This window comes from Furipterus horrens, unplaced genomic scaffold (genome assembly GCF_987537825.1).
Source record: "Furipterus horrens unplaced genomic scaffold, mFurHor1.1.pri manual_scaffold_1, whole genome shotgun sequence".
Taxonomy (NCBI): Eukaryota; Metazoa; Chordata; class Mammalia; order Chiroptera; family Furipteridae; genus Furipterus; species Furipterus horrens.
The window spans coordinates 29,578,654-29,590,380 of record NW_028327171.1 but is presented as its reverse complement, the minus strand read 5'-3'; the positions used below and the strand labels follow the sequence as shown (position 1 = coordinate 29,590,380).

Sequence of the window (11,727 nt, the reverse complement as noted above, 5' to 3'; positions counted from 1 at the left end):
TCAAATAATAAACAAAATAAAATTTTGAAAAGATAAAAAAACAATATAAATAAATACTTTTATCTTCTTAGGCTAACTCATAACTTACAGAAAACAAAAACCATTTGAGAGCATAGTTATTAAGTAACTAAATTCCCAGAGAGGAATATTGACCCAAACTATTTTCAATTTTAAGGTGGTTTACAATTGCTTGTGGAACATGTTTATTAAGTGCTGATAGGCTGGTTGAGGGTGCAATAAAATGTTATGAGTAGCTCAATATATACCTGAGCAGTTTCCCCTGATCATTGCTTTAGCAGCTTTACTCACCTGTGTTATAAAGTAACAAAAAGAACAGGCTATGAAATAAGGTAAGCTTATGAATATTTTTTCATTGCTTTCATGTTTCCAACTAATTAATTCATGTTAGCCATCTTCCTGTCTGTCTGCATTTAATATAGCAAAAATAACATATTTTCATGTATCATATTAAATATATAGCCCCTTGTACTAAACAGCAGAACACATTTTTATTTTTTAAGGTATAAGATTTTTTTTGCCCAGTTCTTTATTATACATTTTGTTAGACTTAAGTGGAATCATAATAGGTTTAGTTTAATTTCTGTATATAGAAGAAAATGAGGATCAAAAATATTTTGTAGTATAGAAAAATACTCTAAAAGTGATAAAATATATTTCATCTTAGAAAATATATATAGGCCAAGTAGAATACTACATTTACAAAAACATTTAATCTTTTCAAGCAAATCTTTTAAAGATCTCTCATCGAGCTACATCACCTTATAATGTATTACTTATTTTGAAAATCATAGACAGAGAAAGGACATCAATATATAACTTCCCTCAAAACATATTGCTTAAAATTATTGTGATTCAAAATATTATTACTGTAATTACTATCTAGAGCATATGGACAATTTTGGGTCTGCTTGTTTATGAGTACTCACATGAGTAATTTAATTTTAGTTCATTAATTTTGTTCTCATTTTCCAGATACTAGAGGGTTTGCTTCATGACAATATGCATTTCTTAGACTTCCCTTAACAAAAGAAGATCCCAGTCATTTTTACTGGTTTCTTGATATTCCTTTGAGTGAGACTTAAACTTTTAAAAAGTTAATCACTAAATGTAAATGTCATTTCTCATATAACATTGAGCAACTGAGTTTCATTTTCTACAGAGCTGCATATATCACCTGGCTAGTTTAGTTTACATTTAGGTTGTGTGAGGGTTAACAAAGCAATAAACACCTTACATATTTGTTAATTAGTAAATCTTAATCTTTAAACATTCATTCAGAAGGTATATTTTAAAAATTGAGATTGTAGTTGATGTCAAGCTCTGAACTACTTTCATGATTCTTGCTATAAATCTACAACAATCCAATAGAGGAAATTAATATATGCATAAATAATTGCAATACCTTTGCTATGAGCCATGGTAAAATGGGAAAAATATACATTCACTCTACCTATAAGTGTGGGAAAGACTCACAGAGGAAATGACATTTGAATTGGGCATAATTTGGAACTAACCTGAAATAGCATATATGGAAAGATTGAAGAAAGATTAGATCACATGTACTAAGAAGACATGTTATCCAAAAAAGATTTTGCAGTTGTAGGGATAAGATGTGGGTTTAATTCTGAAAATATTTTTGAGGTAGAATCAATAGAACTTGTAGAATATTAGGATATGGTAGAAAGATATAGAAGAAGGAAAAGAAGTTTTTAGGTTGGGATACCTTGATATATGAACTCATATAGATAGGTACAAGAAGAGGGACTAATGTGAGAGTTTCCTCTCAAAAACTTTGATTTTTAAAACCAAAAGTTTATTGAAGAACTTACCATGGATATTCTAAGTTCTCATCTGGGTATATGCCTTTTAATTAAGATTTATATAAAAATCATAGAACACACAAAGCCATAAAAACTTGAAGACTAGAAAGATGAGAGATGCATGGACAAAACTAAATTAAACAATTAGCTTTAAGGTAATCACTAGAGAAGATCTCTTGCCAATCTATGTATAGATACCCTCTGTATGTTAATTCAAATGCATAATGTCCTAAATATATACATATATTTTTGCTTGATATACTTTATCTGCTATTTGAGTAAGGAACTTGAAGATTATATAGTTTGATTTTTTTAAAATAAACAACTCCCAAATATACATTGAATATATAATATCTACATTTTTATTTTTCATATTATGTTTATATTTATACTTGTTATATCTTTTATACTTATATTTATATTTTCTATTTATGCTTTTATATATTGATTTCTATATTTTCTCACATGTTTATAATCATTCCGCAATATGGTTATATGAAAATTGTTGGAATTTGAGAGGCGACAGTTATGTTACGGTGGCAAGAGGGAGATAGGAGTCAAGATACTCCCTCTCCCACCTTGGTTCTTATCTTGCTGCAAGAGATGGATTCAATAGAGAGAAACACGTATAGTGGAAATGAGATAGTAAGTTTATTTATGACATACCTGAGCACAGAGCTAGTGTAAACGTTCTATGTATAGAGAAAATAAAGTTGTTAGTAAGATTGTTCTATACACTTGAGCCCAGGCTCTAAGTGGGTACTTAGCTGATCTAAGTATGCCGACTGTTGGGGTTCGGGTTTATATACCTCAGCTAGCTTCTAGGTTCCCCCTCCTCACTCCCTGCTTGGGAATGATGTACAGCTACAAAGGCTTTCATTCTCAGTTAGTAAAGGCTCTTTGTCTTAGTGAAATTGTTCCAGAGGCTCCCTTTCCCAACATAAAATTTTGAGGACTATCTCCTTCCTCTATTATTCCTGCTTGTGATGTTGAGGACACCTTGCAATCTTAGTAAGATTGTTACAGTTTATAGAAGCCCCTTTTCTCAGCACAATCTCAAGGATTCTCCCCTCCTCCTGTGCTGGTTTGCTTGTAATGCTCAGGATACGGGGCAATCTTATCAAACGGAGCTCAGCACTGCTGAGTTAATTGATGAGACGTTTTCCTTTTGCTTCTAGCCTCCTGTATTAAGCTCTTTGGTGGATTTGTAACGGCCAGAGCCCTGCCTTTATTTCCCCTCTGGCTGCTCGCTCCTAGCTGCTACCTTACAGTTACAGTAGGAAGAACCAGATTGTTTTTCTTTGTTTTTTTTTTTACATTGAAGTCCTTAAGTACAATCTGAATAACAGTGTCTCCTTCGCAGAATGTATCTTTGTGAGAATTAAGGAACATAATGCAAATGTGAGGTTTGTTCGACTTGAAAAATCCTCTAAAATGAGAGAGCAAGGAACACCTGCTTGGAGATTTTTTTTTTTCCTTTTATGTTTTCATCTTAGGGTACTGCTCTAATTACATCATAAACTCACTCTTTTTACTTAAAATTGAATATGTTGTCTACATTTTTCCAATGTATATTATTTTATGTTGTAATTTTATGGAGCTGTTTCTAGCTCTGCTTCTCTGGTGCTCAGTTTCTTAAAATGTATATAATTTTATGATAACGTTGGCTTTGGCAGTTATATATTTTACATTTTAAACATATACTTATTTTTTTTTAGATGGCAAGGAAGAAGTTTAGTGGATTAGAAATCACTCTGATTGTCCTCTTTATTATAGTTACTATAATAGCTATTGCCCTAGTAGCTGTTTTAGCAACCAAGACACCTGCTGTTGAAGGTGAGTAGTGTTAAAAATAATCGCATGATATAATGAAGTTTAAATAAAGCTTACTCCATAATAGTTATGGATTTGGAAATGTAATTTATATGAAGTAATTGTAAAGTAAGATCTTGGGTGAGTTACATAATTACTCCAACTTTTCTTATCCATTATATTTCAGTTATTTCAATGATGAGCCACTGTAATTAAGAATCTATGTGCCTTTACATCAGTGGCCTTGCCCTCATTCAGATGCTTGAAAAATAACAAAGAGGCAAAGGCATCAAGGTGTTAATGGAAGGCAGACTGGTTTATCTACAGTTACCAGTAAGGCTCTTCCAATTAATAGGAAGACCTGGGTTTATACTATGGCTTTTAGACATTTGCAAATGGGGGTAGAAACTTTGAGGGAATATCCTGTTTATTCTAGGATCAACTTTCTTTTTTCTTTTTTTTTTTTAATGGAGAGAGAGGTTGTATGAGGAGGGAAAAAGAGAGATGAGAAACAAGGCTTGAAGTGTTTAGCTTCTTTGTAAATTATTCTCTTCTAATTTAGACTCAATGCATACTACTCTGTTTCACCTAATCTATTTTCCCTTTTCATCATTCTGTCTTGACCAAATCAAAACTGTAAAGGATCTTAAAAAATTGACATCAAGGTAACAGTGGTTAGCATCTTCTACTGATATTAGTCTTTTGTTTTACCTTCCTCCAGTAAACCAAAATCTCACATAATTGTGAAGCAATTAGTTTTATCCTACCAATATAAAAGGGCTAGAAAGTTCCTCTTTATTATATAGAGTTGAAATTTATTTTTCTTTGTTATTCTCTGTTTTCTTTTCTATTTACTTAAAAGTTTCTTCTTTCTCCAACTTTTTTGTTCTTTAATTCTTGTCTCAGTCTCTCCATTCTTTTCCTTTCCACATTTCATCTTCTTCATCTCTACAACACAAATTATAAATGTGGTGGAAATGTACATTTTGTTTCCTTTTGAATCTACTTTAAGTCCTTTTGTGAATATATTTTGGTTTTCTGAAGAAATAGTCAATATGGCTCCACATAGTCAAATTTTAAATATCATTTGGAGTTTTTTTAAGGTCTAAAATTTGAATTTGTGAGTTCTATTTTAATGCCAAGTTTATTTTTATTATATATAAATTCATGTGTTTTTTCAATGTAAGCATTCATTACTTAAAATATGAAAAATTAATTTAATGCCACATTTTATTTTATTGTCTTTTTTCTGTTCCAGAAAGTGGTCATTCTACTTTAACTCCAGTGACCACTCATACGACCACTCGTACGACCACTGTGAATCCTGTTTTAGGAAAATGTCCGAGTGAGATAAATGATCCTGTCGATGAGAGAATAAACTGCATTCCAGAACAATTTCCAACACAGGTCTGAAACAAGTCTTTAATATTTTTATGAATAGATATAATAATTATTTTAAGATAATTATTCAATATTAAATCAATTCCATATTTTTAAAGATATAGCCATCAATTAAATGGCCTTTTTTTATAGCTCTGTGTAAACAGAAGAGATAATAGAAATGATTGACCTTGTTTTTCTGTATCTCTGTTCATTTCAAATAAAAAAGTTAATATTTTTCATGCTTAAAAGCTATTGTTAATTTTATAAACCTTCTTAAAATTCTTCTCTCTCAAATCAACTTCTTATGTAACTTTTGACAATTATACAACATTTGAGAAAGGATATTTACTCTCCACAAGAGTATTTATAATGATGGCATTAAGAAGTATCAGTGAAAAATAAATAACATTGATTTTTAATATTAATTTTTTTATTTGGCAATTCAGAAGAAGAAACTGAAATACTGAAATAGAGATAATTTAGAGTAACTGAATGGATTCACATAACCTTAACTTGACTATTCTCTGGTCTCCCTAGCCTGCATGGGAATAAAGTTCAATGTGTGTGTGCATCTTTGTGTATGCACATTTTGCAATGTCTATGTATTATAATATCTATGTAATGTAAATATTACATTTAATCATTATAACACATTATTACCATTGTAAATTATATATTAAAATTATATTGTACTAGTGTCCATTATATTATATGCATATTATATAATAGGCATAATATATTACATATCTCTATAATATGCATATGTACTGTTATATTCATAACACATATCTATTATATGCTTATTTGAATCTCACATAATTTTATGATTACTTTTCCATGAAAACTTGAAAATAGATAAGTTTTCTTCCTTAGGACAACATTAGGAACAGTGAATTTTACAGTTTGGCTACTAATAAAAAAGCTAAATAACAGTGTTTACTCTGACATGCTGAGCAAATTGGACAGATAATCTCTTAAGCTAATATTCTTCTTAGGAAATGATTAAAGCTTAACATAGAATTGTGTTAGAAAAAAGTATGTGTTGCTAGACTCTTAAAGAGAAACAACATTTAAAAGCCAATGGCTTAAGGTTTTGATGCCTACCATTCCTTAATGTCAGCTTTTTAGGCTCTTAGAGAGTGTTTTCAATGTTAAACAAATTAAACTATGAACTTAACAAAGTTTAGCTAATGTATTTTATATGTCATTTAAGAAAAAAAAGTGAACTTAGAAGAACTTAAAGTGGGGTTTTAAGAAATAGCCATGACTTTACCCAGAATGTATTTATTAGTTAGCTTAAGGTTCTCTAATAAAATACCACTGTCTGGGTGGTTTAAGCAATATACATTTATTTTCTCACGATTCTGAAAGCTGCAAGTCAGGGTGCCATCTGTTTTGGTTTCTGGTAAGACTTTTTCTTCCTGGTTGTTAAGGCGGCTGCTTCCTTTTGTCCTCACATGCACGTTTTTTTTTTTTTTTTTTTTTTTTGTTGGTTTTTTTTCTGAGGAGAGGTGGGTGGTGGTGAGAGGGAGAATTCAATGTCTCTTCTTTTTCTTATTAGGGCACCTGTCCTGTCAGATGAAAGCCTCACTTAATGACTTTATTTAACCTTGATTACCTCCTTAAAGGCCAAATAAAGTCACAATAAAGGTCAGGACTTCCTATAAAAGAAGTGTGAGGAACACAATTCAGTTCATCACACACAGGCAACCCACTATATATGATCACATAAATTCTGTATACGTATGCACTTATATACACATATAATAAAAATAAGAACATAAATCTGTCTTATATTTGTGTACTAAAGTTTATGCCTATTGGTGAATATTTAATGTTTTAATTTTTTGTTTCTTCAAATGAGGCAGAAAGAAAAATGAAGTTAGATTAGAAATTAAATGTAATTGGAGAAAATGCCTGAAACTCTGAAAAATAGGTTAAATGATACACACAAATAACAGTATCAAAATCTATACAAAATACTCAGAATTATTAATATATTAAAAACAAAGAGGAGTCTATGCAGTTCTAAATTAATATTTTGTTATATATATGTAATATGTTGAATAATGTCCTTCAAAATTTTTCACGTAGTTGGAGCCTCAAGTATGACCTTATTTGGAAATAGGGTCTTTGCATACATACTTAGTTAACTGAGGTCATGCTGGATTAAGGTGGGTCCTAAATCCAATGACCGGAGTCCTTATAAGAGGAGGGATGACACACAGTGAACCACAGAGAAGAAAGCCATGTGAAGATGGATGTAGAGATAGGAATACTGTATCTTCAAACCAAGGGATGCTGAGGGTTGCCAGGAGACAGCAGAAGCTAGGAACAGACAAGGAAGAATTATTGCCTGCATCCTCAGCAGAAGACTGGTTCTGCTAACACCTTGCATTAAGACTCTAGCCACCAGAACTGTGAGAGAATAAATTTCTGTTGACTCAAACCACCCTGTTCATAAGTGTCGAACAGCTGTAGGAAACTCATATAGTATGTTTTCAGGAACTTCATGTAATTCCATTTTACTAAATATATTTTTTATTTAGCAAGATATGATTATAAGTTGCTCATTTATTGTCTCTGGTTTTTAAAGCTTGATGCCTTTCCAAATCATTATATCTGTCTAATTCTACCTTGCATTGTGTATCAACATTTAAAAAATATTTTATGAAGGCTATTGTAAGTGAAAATTGTTATATATTTTTCTTTTTGTATTGCAGGGAGTATTTCTGTAAGTTAGGTAATTAGAGATACAATTGACACATCAAAAGTTACACATACATTAGAGTCTCATAGGTAATTACCCACAAAAAGTCATGTTTAATTGTATTCTCATTTGCAATGTACATCTATGTATGTTTATGTTTATGGATGGATGCACATGTATGTATATCTGATACCATTTTAATTTGATGTTACATGTATAATGTCAACTACTAAAAATAGAGATTTTAACCTTTTTTCAAGACAAATAGCCAAAAAGCCCCAAAACCATAGATGTTCAAATTATGAAAATATATCAAACTATTAAATTTAAATATTAAGATTTTAATTATATCAGTGTTCACACATATAACATCACCATGTGGCTAAACTTTTTATATAACTGTATATAATTTTTTTCCTCCACACATTTTTTCCATGTGGATCATAAAATAACTGATACAGTATTTTGCTTTATTAATTGAATATAATCGCAGCAACTATTTGTGACACCTGGCACATAAACTAGTTTAGTAGTTTAAGTAAATATTGAACTAACAATTAGCTGAAAATAAATACCTTACATATATTATGTAGGCTTGAATTCAGGGCCATATCTTCATCTTTATAGCCTTGCTTGCATCTTAATACATAATTAGTACATGTAATAAATAGTTTAGTTCTTCTGTAATGACTATATGGCAACAGAATAGATTGTAATTACCCAGAGGGCTTTAACTTAAAAAAAGAGCTTACAGCAATGTACACTGGTATTTAGATACAACTCAGAGCATTAATCTCTGATAAGGTGCAATTAATTCAATTGATAAAATATTTATATTTCTTCCAAGTAAGAAAAATACAGAATAAATGGCATTTTAACATATGGACAAATAAATAAGCGTGTTTTTTAATTGTATTTCTATTGTTGATCACTATTAAAGATTGCCTCATTCTCCACTACCTTTGCCCACCTCCACCAAGCTCCAACCCCCCTCCCTCTGACCATCACCACACTGTTGTCTGTGTCTATGGGTGATGCATATATGTTCTTTGACTAATCCTTCACTTTCTTTCATCCAGTCCTCTCTCCACCCTCTGACGGCTGTCAGTCTGTTCCATGTGTCCATGAGTTGGTTTCTATTTTGTTTCTCAGTTTATTTTGTTTATTAGACTATACATTTTTAATTCTATTCAGACATTTATCTGAGTGTATGAATGTTTTAAAAATAGAGGCTGACACAAATGATAATAGTACCACTTATATAATTCCTTTTATAAATGTTTTATCAGGCCACTTGTGCATTGAGAGGTTGCTGCTGGAGGCCATGGAATTATTCAGTTATACCTTGGTGCTTCTTTGCAAATAACCATGGCTATATTGCTGAGGGAATTAAAACAACAAGTACCGGTGAGAACTGTTTTGTCATAGTGATCCAATATGATATTTGAAGTGGAATAAAAAATGTTTTAAAATTTTCTTGAGAATATATCTTAAATAAAATCAAATGGAAAGTATATATACAATAATGTTTAAATTATTTATACTAAAATTTTACTTTTTTATGATGTACCTTCTACATTGAAAAAAATATCAGTATTGGTGATAGTCAATAACTTTATAAAAATAAGAAAACATTTAATAATTATTAATATTTATAAATAAAGCCATAACTCATGCCAAATTTTTTGTTTTTTTAAGGACTTGAAGCCAAATTAAACAGGATACCTTCACCTACACTGTTTGGGAATGACATTAACAGTGTTCTCCTCACAACTCAAAGTCAGACACCCAATCGTTTCCGGTTCAAGGTTTGCTTTTTGAGATTTCTAAAAGAAAGTTAATAATGAAAAGCATATTATGAGCATACTGTACATCCTACCAAGGCATTTGCTGTGTCCAAAAATATGTATTTCATAGCAAAGGACATACTCAATTTCTCTGAGCTTGTTGACTCAAATGTAACATAAATAGTTTCTCAGGCAGTTATTTTTGGAGAAGTTAATAACGTTGTCAATGCAATATCTTAAGGATAAAACTCAATAAACTTTACTAATTTTTGTTATTTTAACTACACACTGTGACTGAGTATTAGTTTAAAATTTAAGTTGAGAAAGGGTTTAAATGTAAAATGTGACTTACACTGACTAGTTCTCTTTATTGGCATCACTTTATTTGTAATTTTAAAGAGATTAAATTTTGTGGGTTTTTTTTAGCAAGTAGTTTACTAGTATGTTCTTTTGGATTTGGAAGTGAAAACAATACTATATCGTTTGTATATTACTTTTTTAGCAAAAATTTCACAGGAATTAAGATACTTTTTAACAGAATTTAAAGTCCTTATGGGACTTTTAAGGGGTAAACAGTGAAAATCAACAATAATTGAATTCACAAAAATCTATTATTAAAATAAATATTTTATAATACTATCAGTCAATAAAATTATTTATTTTGTATACAGTGTTTTTACAACCAGCCAATCCAATCTATTTCTTAACAATCTATACAATTAATTTTGTATGCAGCTACTCAACGAAGTTAAAATTAAGTTTATAGCTAGATTAATAGCTCATCTATAAATTATTACATTTATTGCTTTCTATGTGGAACTTGCATTTAATACTTAATTCAGAATTGGAAAATTAACTTAGAGTTTTAAGTCAACTAATGCTAATTTGTTTAAATCTTTGTAGATCACCGATCCAAATAATAAAAGATATGAAGTTCCTCATCAGTTTGTAAAAGAATTTAATGGAAATACAGCTTCTGATACATTGTATGATGTGCAGGTTACAGAAAATCCATTTAGCATCAAGGTTATTAGAAAAAGCAATAAGAAAACTTTGTAAGTAATTATCTTATTTTATAGTTACATAACTTTATTCAATTTTATCCTATTTTAGAATTAAGAAAATTTTAATTTTAAGTCATTTTCAGAAAGAATAGTTTTCCTTCCAAAAGAGGGTGGATGTACATTTTTGTAATGATACAGGGGTTTTATTTCTTGTGAATGAAAGGGGCAAGAATGGGCCAGCCAAAACTGAAGGTGAGGAGCATCAATGATACAATGTCAGCCTTGCCTATATTTTCCCATACCTATTGTATCCTTTCCCTCTTATTTACCATATTCTGTTGCCAATTTGTAGGATCAGCTAATTACTTCTTAAAGAGAGGCTAATCTTCATAGTGTTAGAGGAATTTTCTTATTTATATATTAAATTAAGTATAACATTGAATGACTTAATTATGAATGTTGTGTGAGGAATATAAGTGACAAAAGTTTAGTAATTTTCAAGGTAAATTCTCTTGCATTTTCAAGAAAGGTTAATTAAGCACTCAAGATCAAATGTCTGTATTTATATTTCTTAAATATATTTTAATAATTTGTAATTATTTTATGTAAAATCACAAAATATTAAATGTTCTTTCACATATCTCTAGTATATATTTTATGTCCATAAAACAAAAACCTTTATTCTTTTTAAAAAATTATTTTGAGCTTAATATTAGTATATATATTAGAGGTGGAAAATCAGTATAGTACTTTATTTTAAAACCCTTTCTGGAGAAAGGTAGAACTGAGTTTGAAATCTGGCTCTGCTGCCTACCAGTTTGTCACCTTGGAAAACATGAATTAATTTTCCCAATTTCTGATATTTGTGAACTGGGATTGAAAAGTAGTTATGCTTTAGGATTGTGATGATGATTAAAGGAGAGAATGCATGTGAAAGAGTATATTGGTGAAGATGAAGCAAATTGTGTTGATGAAATTAACAAGTTCTGACTGGTATAGTTCATATGTTCCTATGAAGCGATAACAGATAAAGAGTGGCATATTTATAATGGAATATTCTGGAAAATAATATAGACCCATATTTAGTAGAATTTTTAAAACTGCTATTATTTACGCTCTAACAGAGGTCCTTATTTCCCCCTCCTTTTGCCCACCTCCCCCCTGTCCTCAATGCCCCTGGCCATCATCAC

At 30.4% G+C, this 11,727-nt stretch overlaps 1 protein-coding gene across 1 annotated transcript in view; it reads left to right on the top strand.

Annotated features, from left to right (window-relative positions):
- Positions 1-305: 305 nt before the first annotated feature.
- The window catches only part of SI (sucrase-isomaltase), a 96,197-nt gene continuing 84,775 nt past the window's right edge, over positions 306-11,727 (top strand). The window contains exons 1-6 of the mRNA XM_090273460.1: positions 306-350; positions 3,560-3,677; positions 4,912-5,060; positions 9,036-9,153; positions 9,445-9,554; positions 10,437-10,588. Coding sequence (XP_090129586.1) covers positions 3,560-3,677; positions 4,912-5,060; positions 9,036-9,153; positions 9,445-9,554; positions 10,437-10,588 — 647 coding nt within the window. The 5' untranslated portion in view covers positions 306-350. The remainder of the gene's footprint in view (positions 351-3,559; positions 3,678-4,911; positions 5,061-9,035; positions 9,154-9,444; positions 9,555-10,436; positions 10,589-11,727) is intronic.